The sequence below is a fragment of the Scyliorhinus torazame genome, chromosome 16 (genome assembly GCF_047496885.1).
Source record: "Scyliorhinus torazame isolate Kashiwa2021f chromosome 16, sScyTor2.1, whole genome shotgun sequence".
NCBI lineage: Eukaryota > Metazoa > Chordata > Chondrichthyes > Carcharhiniformes > Scyliorhinidae > Scyliorhinus > Scyliorhinus torazame.
The window spans coordinates 75,595,076-75,619,405 of NC_092722.1; the positions used below are offsets into that span (position 1 = coordinate 75,595,076).

General features: G+C 52.1%; 1 protein-coding gene across 1 annotated transcript in view; it reads right to left on the bottom strand.

Annotated features, from left to right (window-relative positions):
- The window catches only part of LOC140392265 (ephrin type-A receptor 2-like), a 192,767-nt gene that overhangs the window by 70,491 nt on the left and 97,946 nt on the right, over positions 1-24,330 (bottom strand). Inside the window, exons 5-8 of the mRNA XM_072477581.1 lie at positions 23,408-23,761; positions 21,703-21,827; positions 20,775-20,934; positions 20,218-20,314 (exon numbers count right to left, since the gene is read on the bottom strand). Coding sequence (XP_072333682.1) covers positions 20,218-20,314; positions 20,775-20,934; positions 21,703-21,827; positions 23,408-23,761 — 736 coding nt within the window. The remainder of the gene's footprint in view (positions 1-20,217; positions 20,315-20,774; positions 20,935-21,702; positions 21,828-23,407; positions 23,762-24,330) is intronic.

The following is a 24,330-nucleotide window of genomic DNA, read 5'->3' on the forward strand; positions in this document are numbered from 1 at the left end:
ATGGGAAATAGAATGTCAAAGCTTTGTGTAAAATGTGTACGTGACCTTCGAGATGAATCGCTTCTGCTTTTGCACTAGACAGTCTGCAATAACAGGACGCAGCTGAGGGAATGGGTTCCTCATTCTAAAGATAATAATAATTTAGCTGAGAGCATTATAATTTAGCTGAGAGCAACAGAATGTGTCCCTAACTTGCGCCTCGAAGGGGGGCCGTCCTCAGAAAAGGGACAGTGTCATACTGCATATAAGCTACTGTCGAATGTACTAATATTGGCTTGCTGCTGTGCTCCCCCGAAGTACAGTGGTGCAGCCCCGGCCGTGAATAAACGTACGTTGAAGTAACTTGGTGTTCGATTGATCATTTCGTCCGGACTGACAATAGCGAATTCTCAGTGGTTGATGGGAAATGTTCAGACTGGAGTCCAGTTACTAGTGGTGTACCACAAGGGTGTGTTTTGTGGCCACTTCTGTCTGTCATTTTTATAAATGACCTGGAGGAGGGCATAGAAGGATGGGTGAGTAAAGTTGCAGATGACACTAAAGTCGGTGGAGTTGTGGACAGTGCGGAAGGATGTTACAAGTTACAGAGGAACATAGATAACCTGCAGCGCTGGGCTGAGAGGTGGCAAATGGAGTTTAATGCAGAAAAGTGTGAAGTGATTCATTTTGGAAGGAATAACAGGAAGACAGAGCACTGTGCTAATGGTAAGATTCTTGGCAGTGTGGATGAGCAGAGAGATTTCGGTGTCCATGTACATAGATCCCTGAAAGTTGCCACCCAGGTTGAGAGGGTTGTTAAGAAGGCGTACGGTGTGTTAGCTTTTATTGGTAGAGGGATTGAGTTTTGGAGCCATGAGGTCATGTTGCAGCTGTACAAAACTCTGGTGCAGCCGCATTTGGAGTATTGCATGCAATTCTGGTCGCCGCATTATAGGAAGGATGTGGAAGCATTGGAAACGGTGCAGAGGAGATTTACCAGAATGTTGCCTGGTATGGAGGGAAGATTTTATGAGGAAAGGCTGTTTTCATTAGAGAGAAGAAGGTTAAGAGGTGACTTAATTGAGGCATACAAGATGATCAGAGGATTGGATAGGGTGGACAGTGAGAGCCTTTTTCCTCGGATGGTGATGTCTAGCACGAGGGGACATAGCTTTAAATTGCGGGGAGATAGATATAAGACAGATGTCAGAGGTAGCAAGGGCGTGGAATGCCCTGCCTGCAACAGTAGTGGACTCGCCAACACTAAGGGCATTCAAATGGTCATTGGATAGACATATGGACGATAAGGGAATAGTGTAGATGGGCTTTAGAGTGGTTTCACAGGTCGGCGCAACATCGAGGGCCGAAGGGCCTGTACTGCGCTGCAATGTTCTATGTTCTATGTAACCTCCTCCAGCCCCTACACCCCTCCCTATCTCTGTAACCTCCTCCCGCCCCTACACCCATCCCTATCTCTGTAACCTCCACCAGCCCCTACACCCCTCCCTATCTCTGTAACCTCCACCAGCCCCTACACCCCTCCCTATCTCTGTAACCTCCTCCAGCCCCTACACCCCTCCCTACCTCTGTAACCTCCTCCCGCCCCTATACCCCTCCCTATCTCTGTAACCTCCACCAGCCCCTACACCCCTCCCTATCTCTGTAACGTTCACCAGCCCCGACACCCCTCCCTATCCCTCTAACCTCCTCCAGCCCCTACACCCCTCCCTATCCCTCTAACCTCCTCCAGCCCCGACACCCCTCCCTATCCCTCTAACCTCCTCCAGCCCCTACACCCCTCCCTATCTCTGTAACCTCCCCCACACACTACACCCCTCCATACCTCTGTAACCTCCTCCAGCCCCTACACCCCTCCCTATCCCTCTAACCTCCTCCAGCCCCTACACCCCTCCATTTCCCTGTGACCTCCTACAGCCCCTACACCCCTCCCTATCTCTGTAACCTCCTCCAGCCCCTACACCCCTCCCTATCCCTCTAACCTCCTCCAGCCCCTACACCCCTCCCTATCTCTGTAACCTCCTCCAGCCCCTACACCCCTCCAGATCTCTGTAACCTCCACCAGCCCCTACACCCCTCCCTATCTCTGTAACCTCCTCCAGCCCCTACACCCCCCCCTATCTCTGTAACCTCCTCCAGCCCCTACACCCCTCCCTATCTCTGTAACTTCCTCCAGCCCCTACACCACTCCCTATCTCTGTAACCTCCCCCACACCCTACACCCCTCCCTATCGCTCTAACCTCCTCCAGCCCCTACACCCCTCCCTATCCCTCTAACCTCCAGCCCCTCAAAGTTTCTCTCGCTCTGTCTGTCTTTCCCACTTGCTCTGCCTGACTCTCTCTCCCTCCCCTTTCTATCTGCCTCTCTCTCCCTCCCTCTGTCTGCCTCCCTCTCCCCCTCCCTCTGCTTGTCTCTCTCTCCATCTCCTTTCTCAGACTCTCTCGCCCTCTCACTCTCTATCAGTCTCTCTCTCTCCTTGGGAAACCCTTCAATTCTGATCTCCTTGACAGTGTTTGCTCACGCCTCCCTGAGATATAGTGTGGCTGATTGTTGGATCTGTGTTTGATTAACTCCCCTGTGCAGTGATGTGGGATGTTGTTTTCTGTGCTCGGTAACAGGGAACACAGGCATCTTGTTGAAGACCTGACAGCCTGGCCGAAATAGCTGGGTGTGTGCAGATTAAAGGAGAGTGGGGGGTCACTGGGTGACCTTTCACACCTTGGCAATAATCCAGAATTTTTAAAACACTTGACAAAGACTGTGTACAACCCACGGACTGGGCGAGTAAATGATTGCAAAGCGGTGACTCGACCACATTCCTTTCCAAAGTGACTCACCCAAGGCTGTAATTAAAGGATTAGAATTTGTACAGATGGAAGAGGGTGTGAACGAGAGAGAGAGAGAGAGAGCGAGGCACGCTAAAGGATACAGACTCCAAAGAGCGATATTCGCTCCCACTGTACACAATCCCAATGGACACAAACCCCTTCCCGTTCACTCCCACTGTACACAATCCCAATGGACACAAACCCCTTCCCGTTCACTCCCACTGTACACAATCCCAATGGACCCAAACCCCTTCCCGTTCACTCCCACTGTGCACAATCCCAATGGACTCAAACCTCTTCCTGGTCCACGCCCACTGTACACAATCCCAATGGACCCAAACCCCTTCCCGTTCACTCCCACTGTACACAATCCCAATGGACCCAAACCCCTTCCCGTTCACTCCCACTGTACACAATCCCAATGGAACCAAACCCTTCCCGTTCACTCCCACTGTGCACAATCCCAACGGACCCAAACCCCTTCCCGTTCACTCCCACTGTGCACAATCCCAATGGACTCAAACCCTTCCCGTTCACTCCCACTGTATACAATCCCAATGGACCCAAACCCCTTCCCGTTCACTCCCACTGTGCACAATCCCAATGGACTCAAACCCTTCCCGTTCACTCCCACTGTATACAATCCCAACGGACCCAAACCCCTTCCCGTTCACTCCCACTGTACACAATCCCAACGGACCCAAACCCCTTCCCGTTCACTCCCACTGTACACAATCCCAACGGACCCAAACCCCTTCCCGTTCACTCCCACTGTACACAATCCCAATGGAACCAAACCCCTTCCTGTTCGCTCCCACTGAACACAATCCCAAAGGACCCAAACCCCTTCCGATCACTCCCTCTGTACACAATCCCAATAGACCCAAATCCCTTCCCGTTCACTCCCACTGTATACAATCCCAACGGACCCAAACCCCTTCCCGTTCACTCCCACAGTACACAATCCCAACGGACCCAAACCCCTTCCCGTTCACTCCCACAGTACACAATCCCAACGGACCCAAACCCCTTCCCGTTCACTCCCACAGTACACAATCCCAACGGACCCAAACCCCTTCCCGTTCACTCCCACTGAACACAATCCCAACGGACCCAAACCCCTTCCCGTTCACTCCCACAGTACACAATCCCAACGGACCCAAACCCCTTCCCGTTCACTCCCACTGTACACAATCCCAACGGACCCAAACCCCTTCCCGTTCACCCCCACTGTACACAGTCCCAATGGACCCAAACCCCTTCCCATTGACTCCCACTGTACACAATCCCAACGGACCCAAACCCCTTCCCGTTCACCCCCACTGTACACAATCCCAATGGACCCAAACCCCTTCCCATTGACTCCCACTGTACACAATCCCAACGGACCCAAACCCCTTCCCGTTCACTCCCACTGTACACAATCCCAACGGACCCAAACCCCTTCCCGTTCACTCCCACTGTACACAATCCCAACGGACCCAAACCCCTTCCCGTTCACTCCCACTGTACACAATCCCAACGGACCCAAACCCCTTCCCGTTCACTCCCACTGTACACAATCCCAATGGACCCAAACCCTTCCCGTTCACTCCCACTGTACACAATCCCAATGGACCCAAACCCCTTCCCATTCACTCCCACTGTACACAATCCCAATGGACCCAAACTCCTTCCCATTCACTCCCACTGTACACAATCCCAATGGACCCAAACTCCTTCCCATTCACTCCCACTGTACACAATCCCAATGGACCCAAACCCCTTCCCGTTCACCCCCACTGTACACAATCCCAATGGACCCAAACCCCTTCCCATTCACTCCCACTGTACACAATCCCAATGGACCCAAACCCCTTCCCATTCACTCCCACTGTACACAATCCCAATGGACCCAAACCCCTTCCCGTTCACTCCCACTGTAAACAATCCCAATGGACCCAAACCCCTTCCCCGTCACTCCCACTGTACACAATCCCAATGGACCCAAACCCCTTCCCATTCACTCCCACTGTACACAATCCCAACGGACCCAAACCCCTTCCCATTCACTCCCACTGTACACAATCCCAATGGACCCAAACCCCTTCCCATTCACTCCCACTGTACACAATCCAAATGGAACCAAACCCTTCCCGTTCACTCCCACTGTAAACAATCCCAATGGACCCAAACCCCTTCCCGTTCACTCCCACTGTACACAATCCCAATGGAACCAAACCCCTTCCCATTCACTCCCACTGTACACAATCCCAATGGACCCAAACCCCTTCCCGTTCACTCCCACTGTACACAATCCAAATGGAACCAAACCCTTCCCGTTCACTCCCACTGTAAACAATCCCAATGGACCCAAACCCCTTCCCGTTCACTCCCACTGTACACAATCCCAATGGACCCAAACCCCTTCCCATTCACTCTCACTGTACACAATCCCAATGGACCCAAACCCTTCCCGTTCACCCCCACTGTACACAATCCCAATGGACCCAAACCCTTCCCGTTCACTCCCACTGTACACAATCCCAATGGACCCAAACCCCTTCCCGTTCACTCCCACTGTAAACAATCCCAATGGACCCAAACCCCTTCCCATTCACGCCCACTGTGCACAATCCCAATGGACCCAAACCCCTTCCCGTTCACTCCCACTGTACATAATCCCAATGGACCCAAACCCCTTCCCATTCACTCCCACTGTGCACAATCACAATGGACCCAAACACCCTCACGTACACTCCCACTGTACACAATCCCAATGGACCCAAACCCCTTCCTGTTCGCTCCCACTGTGCACAATCCCAATGGACCCAAACCTCCTCCCGTACACTCCCACTGTACACAATCTCAATGGACCCAAATCCCTTCCCGGTTCACTCCCACTGTGCACAATCCCAATGGACCCAAACCTCCTCCCGTACACTCCCACTGTACACAATCCCAATGGACCCAAAACCCTTCCTGAGGCCACAGGCTGCAGGGTTGCTGGGAGAGGTGAGTGCATATTTAAAAGAGACTTCAGTTCCTGGAGCAGGCCACAGGCTGCAGGGTTGCTGGGAGAGGTGAGTGCATATTTAAAAGAGACTTCAGTTCCTGGAGCAGGCCACAGGCTGCAGGGTTGCTGGGGGAGGTGAGTGCATATTTAAAAGAGACTTCAGTTCCTGGAGCAGGCCACAGGCTGCAGGGTTGCTGGGAGAGGTGAGTGCATATTTAAAAGAGACTTCAGTTCCTGGAGCAGGCCACAGGCTGCAGGGTTGCTGGGAGAGGTGAGTGCACATTTAAAAGTGCTTAGTTTACAGGTCGAGTGGCAGTTGGAGACTTCACTTCCTGGAGCGGGCCTATTGGCTCATTGGAAATCAGGCAGGGTACAAAAGGGGTGGCAGGAGTGCCGTTAGTCATGGAGTGCTGATTGGAACAGAGTGCATCTGAGTTTAGGTGAGTGACTGTGCTGATTGGAACAGAGTGCATTTGAGTTTAGGTGAGTGACGGAATTCGGGTGAGTGGCGAGAGAGGGCTGTGTTTTTGTTGGTGTTCGGGTTTATCCTTGAGGTTCTATTAAAAAAAAAAAAATTATTTCAATTAATTAACTAGTTGAATATGGCTGGACACGTGATGTGCTGTTGCTGTATGATGATGGAACTGGTGGATCCCATTGAGACCGTCAGTGACCACATCTGCAGCAAGTGTTGGCTGCTCGAGGAACTTCGGCTCAGAATTGATGAGCTGGAGACCGAGCTGCACACACTGTGGCACATCAGGGAGGGGGAACATTACCTGGACGCTTTGTTTCAGGAGGCAGTCACACCCGGTAGAATAAGTACTGTTAATTCGGACAGTGGTCAGGGACAGAGTGGTGTGACTGCAAGGGAGGCAGGTGGGGGATCCTGAGTTTAGGAGTTGAGGAGCCTCAGCCCTTGACCTTGTCCAACAGGTATGAGGTACTTGCTCCCTGTGTGGATGAGGAAGAGGGCTGTAGGGAGGATGCGTTGACTGACCACTGCACCGTGGTACAGGAAGCCATTCAAGAGGGGGGAGCAAAAAGACAAGTGGTAGTTGTAGGGGATTCTATAATTAGGGGGATTGATGGCATCCTTTGTAAGCCAGATCGCGAGTCCCGCATGGTATGTTGCCTGCCCGGTGCCAGGGTGAGGGACATCTCTGATCGGCTTGAAAGGATTTTGGAGAGGGAGGGGGAGGATCCAGTTGTTGTGGTCCACGTTGGGACTAACAACATAGGTAAGTCGAGGAAAGAGGACCTGTTTGGGGATTATCAAACACTAGGGACTAAATTAAAGAACAGGTCCTCCAGGGTTATAATCTCTGGATTACTACCCGAGCCACGTGCCAATTGGCATAGGGTTGAGAAAATTAGGGAAGTTAACACGTGGCTAAAGGAGTGGTGCGGGAAAGAGGGATTCCATTTCATGGGGCATTGGCATCAGTACTGGGGCAGGAGGGACCGGTACCGTTGGGACGGTCTTCACCTGAACCATTCTGGGACCAGTGTTCTAGTGAATATGATAAATAGGTTGGTCACAAGGACTTTAAACTAGCAAGTTGGGGGGGAAGGAAAGGGGAAAGCTATGGACAGTATAATGGTTAATGGAGAGCAAGGCAGCAGGTTACGTGACAGGTTATGTAGAGATATGGGTTCAAAGACTAGGAAAATTAGGAGAAAGGGTAAGAGGAAAAATAATTTGCGAAAAGTTACTGATCAAGGTTTTAGGATTCATAACAAAGACATAAAAACAGCATCAATGTACTTTACCTGAATGCTCGTAGTATACGGAATAAGGTGAATGAGTTGATGGCGCAAATCATCGTGAATGACTATGATTTAGTGGCCATTACGGAAACATGGTTAAAAGATGGTCATGACTGGGAGTTAAATATCCAAGGGTATCAGACTATACGAAAGGATAGAATGGACGGTAAGGGCGGTGGTGTAGCTTTGTTGTTTAAGGATGGCATCCGGGCAATAGTAAGGGATGATATTGGTGCTATGGAGGACAAGGTTGAATCAATTTGGGTGGAAATCAGGAATAGTAAGGTCACTGATAGGAGGAGTCTAAAGGCCACCAAATAGTAACAGGATGCTAGGGCAGGCAATAAGCAAAGAAATAACGGATGCATGTAGAAATGGTACAGCGGTTATCATGGGAGATTTTAATCTGCATGTCGATTGGTTTAACCAGGTTGGTAAAGGCAGCCTTGAGGAGGAGTTTATAGAATGTGTCCGGGATAATTTCCTGGAACAGTATGTAATGGAACCTACAAGGGAACAAGCGGTCCTAGATCTGGTCCTGTGTAATGAGGCAGGATTGATTAATTATCTCATAGTTCGGGATCCTCTTGGAAGGAGCGACCACAATATGGTGGAATTTAAAATACAGTTGGAGGATGACAAGGTAAAATCAAACACTAGTGTTTTGTGCTTAAACAAAGGCGATTACAATGGGATGAGAGAAGAACTAGCTAAGGTAGACTGGGAGCAAAGACGTCATGGTGAAGCAGTTGAGGAACAGTGGAGAATCTTCCGAGCGATCTTTCACAGTGTTCAGAAAAGGTTCATACCGACAAAAAAGAAAGACGGTAGAAAGGGAAAAAATCGACCGTGGATATCTAAGGAGGTGAGGGAGAGTATCAAATTGAAGGAAAAAACATACAAAGTGGCAAAAATTAGTGGGAGAATAGAGGACTGAGAAGTCTTTAGGGGACAACAGAAAGCTACTAAAAAAGCTATAAAGAAGAGTAAGGTAGACTATGAAAGTAAACTTGCTCAGAACATAAAAGCAGATAGTAAAAGCTTCTACAAATATATGACAAAAAAGAGTGGCTAAGGTAAATATTGGTCCTTTGGAAGATGAGAAGGGAGATTTAATAATAGGAGACGGGGAAATGGCTGAGGAGCTGAACAGGTTTTTTGGGTCAGTCTTCACAGTGGAGGACACAAATAACATGCCAGTGACTGATGGAAATAAAGATATGATAGGTGAGGACCTTGAGATGATTGCAATCACTAAGGAGGCAGTATTGGGCAAGCTAATGGGGCTAAAGGTAGACAAGTCTCCTGGCCCTGATGGGATGCATCCCAGAGTGTTAAAAGAGATGGCTAGGGAAATTGTAAACGCACTAGTGATAATTTATCAAAATTCACGAGACTCTGGGGTGGTCCCAGAGGATTGGAAAGTAGCAAACGTGACACCACTGTTTAAAAAAAGAGGTCGGCAGAAAGCGGGTAATTATAGGCCGGTAAGCTTAACTTCGGTTGTTGGGAAAATGCTGGAATCTATCATTAAGGAGGAAATAGCGGGGCACCTGGAGGGAAATTGTCCCATTGGGCAGACACAGCTTGGGTTCATAAAGGGTAAGTCGTGTCTGACTAATTTGGTAGAATTTTTTGAGGACGTTACCTGTGCAGTAGATAACGGGGAGCCAATGGATGTGGTATATCTGGATTTCCAGAAAGCTTTTGACAAGGTGCCACACAAAAGGTTGCTGCATAAACTAAAGATGCATGGCATTGAGGGTAAAGTGGTAGCATGGGTAACGGATTGGTTAACTGACAGAAAGCAGAGAGTGGGGATAAATGGGTGTTTCTCTGGTTGGCAACCTGTAACTAGTGGGGTCCCTCAAGGATCAGTGTTGGGCCCGCAGTTGTTCACAATTTACATAGACGATTTGGAGTTGGGGACCAAGTGCAATGTGGCAAAGTTTGCAGACGACACGAAGATGAGTGGTAAAGCAAAAAGTGCAGAGGATACCGGAAGTCTGCAGAAGGATTTGGATAGGTTAGGTGAATGGGCTAGGGTCTGGCAGATGGAATTCAATGTTGCCAAGTGTGAGGCTATCCATTTTGGGAGGAATAACAGCAGAATGGATTATTATTTAAACGGTAAGATGTTAAAACATGCTGCTGTGCAGAGGGACCTGGGTGTGCTGGTGCAGGAGTCGCAAAAAGTTGGTGTGCAGGTGCAACAGGTGATTAAGAAGGCTAATCGAGTTTTGTCTTTCGTTGCTAGAGGGATGGAGTTCAAGACTAGGGAGGTTATGCTGCAATTGTATAGGGTGTTGGTGAGGCCACATCTGGAGTAGTGTGTTCAGTTTTGGTCTCCTTACCTGAGAAAGGACATATTGGCACTGGAGGGAGTGCAGAGGAGATTCACTAGGCTGATCCCAGAGTTGAGGGGATTAGATTATGATGAGAGGTTGAGTAGACTGGGACTGTACTCATTGGAGTTTAGAAGGATGCGGGGGGATCTTATTGAAACATATAAAATTATGAGGGGAATAGATCGGATAGATGCGGGCAGGTTGTTTCCACTGGTCGGGGAAAGCAGAACTAGGGGGCATAGCCTCAAAATAAGGGGAAGTAGATTTAGGACCGAGTTTAGGAGGAACTTCTTCACCCAAAGGGTTGTGAATCTCTGGAATTCTATGCCCAGTGAAGCAGTTGAGGCTCCTTCTTTAAACATTTTTAAGAAAAAGATAGATACCTTTCTAAAGAATAAAGGGATTCGGGGATATGGTGTATGGGCCGGAGAGTGGAGCTGAGTCCACAAAGATCAGCCATGATCTCATTGAATGGCGGAGCAGGCTCGAGGGGCCAGATGGCCTACTCCTGTTCCTAGTTCTTCTTATTATGTTCTGTTCACTCCCACTGCACAATCCCAATGGACCCAAACCCCTTCCCGTTCACTCCCACTGTACACAATCCCAATGGACCCAAACCGCTTACCGTTCACCCCCACTGTACACAATCCCAATGGAGCTAAACCCCTTCCCATTCACTCCCACTGGACACAATCCCAATGGACCCAAAACCCTTCCCGTTCACTCCCACTGTGCATAATCCCAATGGACCCAAACCTCCTCCCGTATACTCCCACGGTACACAATCTCAATGGACCCATCCCTTCCCGTTCACTCCCACTGTACACACTCTCAATGGACCCAAACCCTTCCCGTTCATCCCACTGCACACAATCCCAATGGACCAAACCCCTTCCCGGTTCACTCCCACTGTACACAATCCCAATGGACCCAAACCCCTTCCTGTTCATTCCCACTGTACACAATCCCAATGGACCCAAACCCCTTCCCGTTCACTCCCACTGTGCAAAATCCCAATGGACCCAAACCCCTTCCTGTTCACTCCCACTGTACACAATCCCAATGGACCCAAACCCCTTCCTGTTCATTCCCACTGTACACAATCCCAATGGACCCAAACCCCTTCCCGTTCACTCCCACTGTGCAAAATCCCAATGGACCCAAACCCCTTCCTGTTCACTCCCACTGTACACAATCCCAATGGACCCAAACTCCTTCCCTCTCACACCCACTGTGCACAATCCCAATGGACCCAAACCCCTTCCCGTTCACTCCCACTGTACACAATCCCAATGGAACCAAACCTCTTCCCGTACACTCCCACTTTTCACAATCTCAATGGACCCAAACCCCTTCCCGTTCACTCCCACTGTACACAATCCCAATGGACCCAAACCCCTTCCCGTTCACTCCCACTGTACACAATCCCAATGGACCCAAACTCCTTCCCTCTCACACCCACTGTGCACAATCCCAATGGGCCCAAGCCGTTCCCGTTCATCCCACTGTACACAATCCCAATGTACCCAAACCCCTTCCCGTTCACTCCCACTGTGCACAATCTCAATGGACCCAAATCTCTTCCCGGTTCACACCCACTGTACACAATCCCAATGGACACAAACTCCTTCCCTCTCACACCCACTGTGCACAATCCCAATGGACCCAAACCCCTTCACGTTCACTCCCACTGTACACAATCGCAATGGACCCAAACCCCTTCCCGTTCGCTCCGACTATACACAATCCCAATGGACCCAAACCCCTTCCCGTTCACTCCCACTGTACACAATCCCAATGGACCCAAACCCATTCCTGTTCACTCCCACTGTACACAGTCCCAATGGACCCAAACCCCTTCCCGTTCACTCCCACTGAACACAATCCCAATGGACCCAAACCCCTTCCCGTTCACTCCCACTGTACACAATCCCAATGGACCCAACCCCTTCCTGTTCACTCCCACTGTACACATTCCCAATGGACCCAAACCCCTTCCCCTACACTCCCACTGTACAAAATCCCAATGGAACCAAACCCCTTCCCGTTCACTCCCACTGTACACAGTCCAATAGACCCAAACCGCTTCCTGTTCACTCCCACTGTACACAATCCCAATGGACCCAAACCCCTTCCCCTACACTCCCACTGTACACAATCCCAATGGACCCAAACCCCTTCCCCTACACTCCCACTGTACACAATCTCAATGGACCCAAACCCCTTCCCGTCCACTCCCACTGTACACACTCTCAATGGACCCAAGACCCTTCCCATTCACTCCCACTGCACAATCCTAATGGACCCAAACCCTTCCCGTTCATCCCACTGTACACAATCCCAATGGACCAAATCCCTTCCCGGTTCACTCCCACTGTACACAATCCCAATGGACCCAAACCCCTTCCCGTTCACTCCCACTGTGCACAATCCCAATGGACCCAAACGCCTTCCCGTTCACTCCCACTGTACACAATCCCAATGGACCCAAACTCCTTCCCTCTCACACCCATTGTGCACAATCCCAATGGACCCAAACCCCTTCCCGTTCACTCCCACTGTACACATTCTCAATGGACCCAAACCCCTTCCCGTTCACTCCCACTGTACACAATCCCAATGGACCCAAACCCATTCCCGTTCACTCCCACTGTACACAATCCCAATGGACGCAAACTCCTTCCCTCTCACACCCACTGTGCACAATCCCAATGGAACCAAACCCCTTCCCGTTCACTCCCACTGTGCACAATCCCAATGGACACAAACGCCTTCCCGATCACTCCCACTGTGCACAATCCCAATGGACCCAAACCCCTTCCCGTTCACTCCCACTGTACACAATCCCAATGGACCCAAACTCCTTCCCTCTCACACACACTGTGCACAATCCCAATGGACCCAAACCCCATCCCGTTCACTCCCACTGTACACAATCCCAATGGACCCAAACCTCTTCCCGTACACTCCCACTGTACAGAATCTCAATGGACCCAAACCCCTTCCCGTTCACTCCCACTGTACACAATCCCAATGGGCCCAAGCCGTTCCCGTTCATCCCACTGTACACAATCCCAATGTACCCAAACCCCTTCTCGTTCACTCCCACTGTGCACAATCTCAATGGACCCAAATCTCTTCCCGGTTCACACCCACTGTACACAATCCCAATGGACACAAACCCCTTCCCTCTCACACCCACTGTGCACAATCCCAATGGACCCAAACCCCTTCACGTTCACTCCCACTGTACACAATCGCAATGGACCCAAACCCCTTCCCGTTCGCTCCGACTATACACAATCCCAATGGACCCAAACCCCTTCCCGTTCACTCCCACTGTACACAATCCCAATGGACCCAAACCCATTCCTGTTCACTCCCACTGTACACAGTCCCAATGGACCCAAACCCCTTCCTGTTCACTCCCACTGTACACAATCCCAATGGGCCCAAACCCATTCCCGTTCACTCCCACTGAACACAATCCCAATGGAGCCAAACCCCTTCCCGTTCACTCCCACTGTACACAATCCCAATGGACCCAACCCCTTCCCGTTGATTCCCACTGTACACAATCTCAATGGACCCAAACCCCTTCCCGTTCATTCCCACTGCACAATCCTAATGGACCCAAACCCTTCCTGTTTACTCCCACTGTCCACAATCCCAATGGACCCAAACCCCTTCCCGTTCACACCCACTGTACACAATCCCACTGGACGGAAATCCCTTCCCGCTAATTCCCACTGCACAATCCCAATGGGCCCAAGCCGTTCCCCTTCATCCCACTGTACACAATCCCAATGGACCCAAACCCCTTCCTGTTCACTCCCACTGTACACAATCCCAATGGACCCAAACCCCTTCCCGTTCACTCCCACTGTGCAAAATCCCAATGGACCCAAACCCCTTCCCGTTCACTCCCACTGTACGCAATCCCAATGGACCCAACCCCTTCCCGTTCACTCCCACTGTGCACAATCCCAATGGACCCAAACCCCTTCCCGGTTCACACCCACTGTACACAATGCCAATGGACCCAAAACCCTTCCCGTTCACTCCAACTGTACACAATCCCAATGGACCTAAAACCCTTCCCGGTTCACCCCCACTGTACACAATCCCAATGGACCCAAACCCCTTCCTGTTCACTCCCACTTACACAATCCCAATGGACACAAACGCCTTCCTGTTCACTCCCTCTGTACACAATCCCAATGGACCCAAACCCCTTCCCGTTCACTCCCACTGCACAATCCTAATGGACCCAAACCCCATCCCATTCACTCCCACTGTGCACAATCCCAATGGACACAAACCCCTTCCCGCTCACTCCCACTGTACACAATCTCAATGGACCCAAATTACTTCCCGATTCACTCCCACAGTACACAGTCCCAATGGACCCAAGCTCCTTCCCCGCTCACTTCCACTGTACACAATCTCAATGGACCCAAACCCCTTCCCGTTCACGCCCACTGCACAATTCTAATGGACCCAAAACCCTTCCTGTTGACTCCCAGTGCACAATCCTAATGGACCCAAACCCTTCCCGTTCATCCCACTGTACACAATCCCAATGGACTCAAACCCCTTCCCGTTTACTCCCCCTGTACACAATCCCAATGGACCCAAACCACTTCCCGTTCACATCCACTGTGCACAATCCCACTGGACCCAAAACCCTTCCCGCTCACCTTCACTGCAAAATCCCAATGGACCCAAACCCTTCCCGTTCATCCCACTGTACACAATCTCAATGCACCCAAACCCCTTCCCGGTTCACTCCCTCTGTACACAATCCCAATGGACCCAATCGCCTTCCCGGTTCACTCCCACTGTACACAATCCCAATGGACCCAAACCCCTTCCTGTTCACTCCCACTGTACACAATCCCAATGGACCCAAACCCCTACCCGTTCACTCCCACTGTGCACAATCCCAATGGACCCAAACCCCTTCCCGTTCACTCCCAATGTGCACAATCCCAATGGACTCAAACCTCTTCCCGGTTCACTCCCACTGTACACAATCCCAATGGACCCAAACCCCTTCCCGTTCACTCCCACTGTACACAATCCCAATGGACCCAAACCCCTTCCCGTTCACTCCCACTGTACACAGTCCAATAGACCCAAACCGCTTCCTGTTCACTCCCACTGGACACAATCTCAATGGACCCAAACCCCTTCCCGTTCACTCCCACTGCACAATTCTAATGGACCCAAACCCCTTCCCATTCCCACCCACTGTACACAATCCCACTGGACCCAAACTCCTTACGGCTCACTCCCACTGCGCACAGTCTCAATGGACCCAAATCTCTTCCCGATTCACTCCTACTATACACAATCCCAATGGACCCAAACTCCTTCCCCGCTCACTCCCACTGTGCACAATCTCAATGGACCCAACCTCTTCCCGTTCATTCCCACTGTACACTATCTCAATGGACCCAAACCCCTTCCCATTCATTCCCACTGCACAATACTAATGGACCCAAACCCTTCCTGTTTTCTCCCACTGTCCACAATCCCAATGGACCCAAACCCCTTCCCCTTCACACCCACTGTACACAATCCCACTGGACGGAAATCCCTTCCCGCTAATTCCCACTGCACAATCCCAATGGGCCCAAGCCGTTCACGTTCATCCCACTGTACACAATCCCAATGTACCCAAACCCCTTCCCGTTCACTCCCACTGTGCACAATCCCAATGGACCCAAGCCCCTTCACGTTCACTCCCACTGTACACAATCCCAATGGACCCAAACACCTTCCCGGTTCACACCCACTGTACACAATGCCAATGGACCCAAAACCCTTCCCGTTCACTCCAACTGTACACAATCCCAATGGACCTAAACCCCTTCCCGGTTCACCCCCACTGTACACAATCCCAATGGACACAAACCCCTTCCTGTTCACTCCCTCTGTACACAATCCCAATGGACCCAAACCCCTTCCCGTTCACTCCCACTGCACAATCCTAATGGACCCAAACCCCATCCCTTTCACTCCCACTGTGCACAATCCCAATGGACACAAACCCCTTCCCGCTCACTCCCACTGTACACAATCTCAATGGAGCCAAACCCCTTCCCATTCACGCCCACTGCACAATTCTAATGGACCCAAAACCCTTCCTGTTGACTCACTGTACACAATCCCAATGGACCCAAACCCCTTCCTGTTCACTCCCACTTACACAATCCCAATGGACTCAAACCCCTTCCCGTTTACTCCCCCTGTACACAATCCCAATGGACCCAAACCCCTTCCCGTTCACACCCACTGTGCACAATCCCACTGGACCCAAAACCCTTCCCGCTCACCTTCACTGCAAAATCCCAATGGACCCAAACCCTTCCCGTTCATCCCACTGTAACACAATCCCAATGCACCCAAACCCCTTCCCGGTGCACTCCCTCTGTACACAATCCCAGTGGACCCAATCGCCTTCCCGGTTCACACCCACTGTACAATCCTAATGGACCCAAACCCTTCCCGTTCATCCCACTGTACACAATCCCAATGGACCAAACCCCTTCCCGGTTCACTCCCACTGTACACAATCCCAATGGACCCAAACCCCTTCCTGTTCACTCCCACTGTACACAATCCCAATGGACCCAAACCCCTTCCCGTTCACTCCCACTGTGCACAATCCCAATGGACCCAAACCTCTTCCCGTTCACTCCCACTGTGCACAATCCCAATGGACTCCAACCTCTTCCTGGTTCACTCCCACTGTACACAATCCCAATGGAACCAAACCCTTCCCGTTCACTCCCACGGTACACAATCCCAACGGACACAAACCCCTTCCCGTTCATCCCACTGTACACAATCCCAATGGACCAAACCCCTTCCCGGTTCACTCCCACTGAACACAATCCCAATGGACCCAAACCCCTTCCTGTTCACTCCCACTGTACACAATCCCAATGGACCCAAACTCCTTCCCTCTCACACCCACTGTGCACAATCCCAATGGACCCAAACCCCTTCCCGTTCACTCCCACTGTACACAATCCCAATGGACCCAAACCTCTTCCCGTACACTCCTACTGTACACAATCTCAATGGACCCAAACCCCTTCCCGTTCACTCCCACTGTGCACACTCTCAATGGACCCAAACCCCTTCCCGTTCACTCCCACTGTACACAATCCCAATGGGCCCAAGCCGTTCCCGTTCATCCCACTGTACACAATCTCAATGGACCCAAATCTCTTCCCGGTTCACACCCACTGTACACAATCCCAATGGACCCAAACTCCTTCCTTCTCACACCCACTGTGCACAATCCCAATGGACCCAAACCCCTTCCCGTTCACTCCCACTGTACACAATCCCAATGGACCCAAACACCTGCCCTCTCACACCCACTGTGCACAATCCCAATGGACCCAAACCCCTTCCCCGTTCACTCCCACTGTACACAATCGCAATGGACCAAACCCCTTCCCGTTCACCCCCACTGTACACAATCGCAATGGACCCAAACCCCTTCCTGTTCGCTCCGACTATACACAATCCCAATGAACCCAGACCCCTTCCCGTTCACTCCCACTGTGCACAATCCCAATGGACCCAAACCCCTTCCCGTTCACTCCCACTGTACACAATCCCAATGGACCCAAACTCCCCTCTCACACCCACTGTGCACAATCCCAATGGACCCAAACCCCTTCCCGTTCACTCCCACTGTACACAATCCCAATGGACCCATACCTCTTCCCGTACACTCCTACTGTACACAATCTCAATGGACCCAAACCCCTTCCCGTTTACTCCCACTGTACACACTCTCAATGGACCCAAACCCCTTCCCGTTCACTCCCACTGTACACAATCCCAATGGGCCCAAGCCGTTCCCGTTCATCCCACTGTACACAATCCCAATGTACCCAAATCCATTCCCGTTCACTCCCACTGTGCACAATCTCAATGGACCCAAATCTCTTCCCGGTTCACACCCACTGTACACAATCCCAATGGACCCAAACTCCTTCCTTCTCACACCCACTGTGCACAATCCCAATGGACCCAAACCCCTTCCCGTTCACTCCCACTGTACACAATCCCAATGGACCCAAACACCTGCCCTCTCACACCCACTGTGCACAATCCCAATGGACCCAAACCCCTTCCCGTTCACCCCCACTGTACACAATCGCAATGGACCCAAACCCCTTCCCGTTCGCTCCGACTATACACAATCCCAATGAACCCAGACCCCTTCCCGTTCACTCCCACTGTACACAATCCCAATGGTCCCAAACCCATTCCTGTTCACTCCCACTGTACACAGCCCCAATGGACCCAAACCCCTTCCTGTTCACTCCCACTGTACACAATCCCAATGTGCCCAAACCCATTCCCGTTCACTCCCACTGAACACAATCCCAATGGACCCAAACTCCTTCCCGTTCACTCCCACTTTACACATTCTCAATGGACCCAACCTCTTCCCGTTCATTCCCACTGTACACAATCCCAATGGGCCCAAACCCCTTCCACGCACACTCCCACGTTACACAATCTCAATGGACCCAAATTCCTTCCCGTTCATTCCCACTGTACACAATCTCAATGGACCCAAACCCCTTCCCGTTCATTCCCACTGCACAATCCTAATGGACCCAAACCCTTCCTGTTTACTCCCACTGTGCACAATCCCAATGGACCCAAACCCCTTCCCGTTCACACCCACTGTACACAATCCCACTGGACGGAAATCCCTTCCCGCTAATTCCCACTGCACAATCCCAATGGGCCCAAGCCGTTCCCGTTCATCCCACTGTACACAATCCCAATGTACCCAAACCCCTTCCCGTTCACCCCCACTGTGCACAATCTCAATGGACCCAAATCTCTTCCCGGTTCACACCCACTGTACACAATCCCAATGGACCCAAACCCCTTCCCGGTTCACACCCACTGTACACAATGCCAATGGACCCAAAACCCTTCCCATTCACTCCCACTGTACACAATCCCAATGGACCTAAACCCCTTCCCGGTTCACCCCCACTGTACACAATCCCAATGGACACAAACCCCTTCCCATTCACTCCCACTGTACACAATCCCAATGGACCCAAACCCTTCCCGTTCACTCCCACTGTACACAATCCCAATGGACCCAAACCCCTTCCCGGTTCACACCCACTGTACACAATCCCAATGGACCCAAACCCCTTCCCGGTTCACACCCACTGTACACAATCCCAATGGACCTAAACCCCTTCCCGGTTCACCCCCACTGTACACAATCCCAATGGACACAAACCCCTTCCTGTTCACTCCCTCTGTACACAATCCCAATGGACCCAAACCCCTTCCCGTTCACTCCCACTGCACAATCCCAATGGACACAAACACCTTCCCGCTCACTCCCACTGTACACAATCCCAATGGATCCAAACCCCTTCCCGCTCACTCCCACTGTACACAATCCCAATGGACCCAAAGCCCTTCCCGTTCACTCCCACTGTACACAATCTCAATGGACCCAAATCACTTCCCGATTCACTCCCACTGTACACAGTCCCAATGGACCCAAGCTCCTTCCCCGCTCACTCCCACTGTACACAATCTCAATGGACCCAAACCCCTTCCCGTTCACGCGCACTGCACAATTCTAATGGACCCAAAACCCTTCCTGTTGACTCCCACTGCACAATCCTAATGGACCCAAACCCTTCCCGTTCATCCCACTGTACACAATCCCAATGGACTCAAACCCCTTCCCGTTTACTCCCCCTGTACACAATCCCAATGGACCCAAACCCCTTCCCGTTCACACCCACTGTGCACAATCCCACTGGACCCAAAACCCTTCCCGCTCACCTTCACTGCAAAATCCCAATGGACCCAAACCCTTCCCGTTCATCACACTGTACTCAATCCCAATGCACCCAAACCCCTTCCCGTTCACTCCCACTGTACACAATCCCAATGGACCAAAACCCCTTCCCGTTCACTCCCACTGTACACAATCCCAATGGACCCAAACCCCTTCCTGTTCACTCCCACTGTACACAATCACAATGCAGGGGGAAAATGAGTAGGTGGAGGTGAGGGACTGATAGAGAGCGGGGGATTGGAGGAGATGGAGAGAGGGAAACGGGAAGCTGGAGAGTGGACGGAATGGGGGAGATGGAGAAAGGAGGGATGGAGAGAGGGGGGATGGTGGAGATTGAAGTGAAGGAAACAGGGATATGGAAAGATAGAGAGGGGGTGGGAGTGAGATGGAAGTCTTACCTGCGTCTGACCCAGATGTAGACAGTGATCAGTGCGAGGAGAGTTATACTGCCCAATATACAGGAGGTGATGATAACAAATGGGGACTGTCTGACTTCTGAAAATAAACAGATATCCACAAACTGTGAACCCATATTCGGCAATGATCAGGGGAAATCCTCACAGTGCCCACCATCATAGCACAGTCCAGTGACCCTGGGTTAGGGAGGGAGTGAATCAGTCCGGGTTCCTGCTCCTGATCCTTGTCCAGTGACCCTGGGTTAGGGAGGGGGGTGAATCAGTCCGGGTTCCTGATCCTGATCCTTGTCCAGTGACCCTGGGTTAGGGAGGGGGTGAATCAGCCCCGGTTCCTGCTCCTGATCCCTGTCCAGTGACCCTGGGTTAGGGAGGGGGTGAATCAGCCCCGGTTCCTGCTCCCGATCCCTGTCCAGTGACCCTGGGTTAGGGAGGGGTGGGGGTTGGGTGGAATCACAGGTGTACATTATCATCCCCCGTGTCTCCTGAATGGCGTAACAGTCTGTCACGCGACGCCACAATCCCGCACATTCCAGCCTTACTTGTCGGTAGCGTCTGGAGTTGGTAAGCCTCGCTGTAGGCACCTGGTCCCTGGGAGGTCTGCACCCTGACCTTCAGTAGGTAGGTGGTTCCTGGGTCCAGCTCAGTCAGGGTCACCTTGTTGTCCCTCAGCTTCTTGACCGTGTAGATCTGGTCCCGGCCCTGTAAACGAGAGTGGAAGATATCAGACAGGAATCAGACCCAGACTCCGGGAGATGGGGAGGCCATTCTTGCCCCCCCCTCACTGTTAGCCCCAGCGTCTGTGAGATGGGTAGGCCATTCTCGCCCCCCCCCTCAATACTAGCCCCAGGGTCTGTGAGATGGTTAGGCAATTCTTGCCCCCCCTCACTCCTAGACCCAGGGTCTGGGAGATGGGACGGCAATTCCTGCCCCCGCTCAATACTAGCCCCATGATCTGGGAGATGCATGGGCCATTCTCGCACCCCCTCACTACTAGCCCAATGATCTGGGAGAAGCGCGGGCCATTCCTGCACCCCTCAGGAGCAGTCCTTGGGCCTGGGAGATGGGTAGGCCATTCCCCCCCCCCCCTCACTATCAGCCCCAGGGTCTGGGAGATGGGTAGGCCATTCCCCCCCCCCCTCCCCCTCACTATCAGACCCAGGGTCTGGGAGATGGTCGACCATTCCCACGACCCCTCACTATCAGCCCCAGGGTCTGGGAGATGGGTAGGGCTTTCCCCCCCGCTACCCCTCACTATCAGCCCCAGGGTCTGGGAGATGGTCGACCATTCCCACGACCCCTCACTATCAGCCCCAGGGTCTGGAAGATGGGTCAGACATTCTCACCCTCCTCACTACCAGTCCAATGGCCATTGGCTAGTTTACCATTCCTATATCAATGGCCATTGGCTAATTTCTCCACTTCCATCTCAATGGACATTGGCCACTTCCCGCAGCTTGACCCCCTCACCTGCTGCTGGTACATGACCTCATATCCCATAATGCCACGTCCACGGAGTGCAGTTGGTTGCCAGGCGACAGAGAGGCTGCTCTCCTCCCGGTGGAGGATGGTCACCCCAGTAACGGGTGGCAGGGCTGCGGGAGAACGAGAGAGAATGTCACTGGCGAATGGCAAGAAGAGAGCGCGAGACAGAGAGAGAGAGCGCGAGACAGAGAGAGAGAGTGCGTGACAGAGAGAGAGAGCACGAGACAGAGAAAGAGAGAGCGCGTGACAGAGAGAGAGAGAGCGCGCGTGACAGAGAGAGAGAGAGCACGTGACAGAGAGAGAGAGAGCGCGAGACAGAGAGAGAGAGTGCGAGACAGAGAGAGAGAGTGCGAGACAGAGAGAGAGAGAGCGCGAGACAGAGCGAGAGAGAGCGCGTGACAGAGAGAGAGAGAGAGAGTGAGACAGAGAGAGTGAGAGAGAGAGACAGAGAGAGACAGAGCGCGTGACAGAGAGAGTGAGAGCGTGAGAGAGAGAGAGAGAGAGTGCGAGACAGAGAGAGATAGAGCATGAGACAGAGAGAGAGAGAGAGAGTGCGTGACAGAGAGAGAGCGCGAGACAGAGAGAGAGAGTGCGTGACAGAGAGAGAGAGTGCGTGACAGAGAGAGAGAGCGCGTGACAGAGAAAGAGAGCGCGAGACATAGAGAGAGCGCGTGAGACAGAGAGAGAGAGAGCGTGAGACAGAGAGAGAGAGAGAGAGAGCGTGAGACAGAGAGAGAGAGAGAGCGTGAGACACAGAGAGAGAGAGCGCGAGACACAGAGAGAGAGAGCGCGAGACAGAGAGAGAGAGAGCGTGAGACATAGAGAGAGAGAGAGCGTGAGACATAGAGAGAGAGAGAGAGTGCGTGACAGAGAGAGAGCGCGAGACAGAGAGAGAGCGCGAGACAGAGAGAGAGAGCGCGAGACAGCGAGAGAGAGAGCGCGAGACAGCGAGCGAGAGAGCGCGAGACAGCGAGAGAGAGAGCGTGAGACAGAGAGAGAGAGCGCGCGAGACAGAGAGAGCAGGAGACAGAGAGAGGGAGACAGAGAGAGACACAGAGGCACAGAGAGCGAGACACAGAGACACAGAGAGCGAGACAGAGAGAGACACAGAGAGCGAGGGACAGAGAGAGGGACAGAGAGAGAGCGAGACAGGTAGAAACAAAGAGAGAGAGATGGAAACAGAGAGAGAGAAAAAGAAACAGAGAGACACAGAGAGAGGGAGAGAGACACACACACAAACACAGGGAGAGAGACACAGAGAGAGGGACAGACAGCGAGTCAGACAGCAAGAGAGAGCAGAGAATGAGAGAGAGGGGCAGAGAGAGGGAGAGAGAGTGTGTGACGGGGAGAGAGAGAGTGAGAGAGAGAGAGAGAGAGAGAGAGTGACACAGAGAGAGAGTGACAGAGATAGAGGCAGAGAGAGAGTCAGTCAGAGAGAGTGGAAGTGAGGAACTAAGAGAGTCAGAGAGAGAGAGACAGAAAGACAGAGAGAGAGGAGGAGAGACGGAGAGAAAGAGTTACTGAGGGAATCAAGGTAGGATGGAAGGAGAGTGTGTGTTGGGGAGCAGAATGTTCAGGGGAGAAAGTTGAGGCATTCTTCAGGTGAAGTGATAGGTGAATGATCGAGGAGTGGCTGAAGCTGAATGTGAGGAGGGGAGGTTAAGAGGATGGTGTCTGTACATTCACTCACCTTGCCCACCCTGGGGGAGCAGAACCTGAACAGGCAGTGACCAGCCACTGTCCTGTTCCACCTCCTTGGCGAGGGGGGAGACCCCATTGAGGGCAGCCACGCTGAATGTGTAGTTAGAAGAGGCCTCGAGACCCTCGACAGATACCCAGGGATGCAGCAGCCTTGTCCAGCCAGGCTGGGCAGTCAGCAGCCTCTCACAGGGATGACAGAGCTCGGAATCCCAGGAACACTGCTGGCAGCTCACAGTATAACTCAGGTCCATCCTCCCTCCAGAGTCCAGGGGTGGCAGCCAGGACAGGTTGGCTTTCAAACCCACAATCATCGTGGTGATGTTCCAGGGAGCAGACGGGGGTCCTGAGAAAGAGATAGAGCGAGACAGAGAGAAAACAGGGATCAGACAACCATAGATACTCATAACCTCACACACTGTCCACATCCAACACTCCCAGGACTGGTACAGCACGGGGTTAGATACACGATCCCCATCAAACATTCCCAGGACAGGTACAGCACGGGGATACAGAGTAAAGCCCCCTCTACACTGTCCCCATCAAACATTCCCAGGACAGGTACAGCACGGGGTTAGATACAGAGTAAATCTCCCTCGACACTGTCCCCATAAAACACTCCCAGGACAGGTACAGCACGGGGTTAGATACAGAGTAAAGCTCCCTCTACACTGTCCCCATCAAACATTCCCAGGACAGGTACAGCACGGGGTTAGATACAGAGTAAATCTCCCTCGACACTGTCCCCATAAAACACTCCCAGGACAGGTACAGCATGGGGTTAGATACAGAGTAAAGCTCCCACTACACTGTCCCCATCAATCACTCCCAGGACAGGTACAGCATGGGGTTAGATACAGAGTAAAGCTCCCTCTACACTGTCCCATCAAACACTCCCAGGACAGGTACAGCACG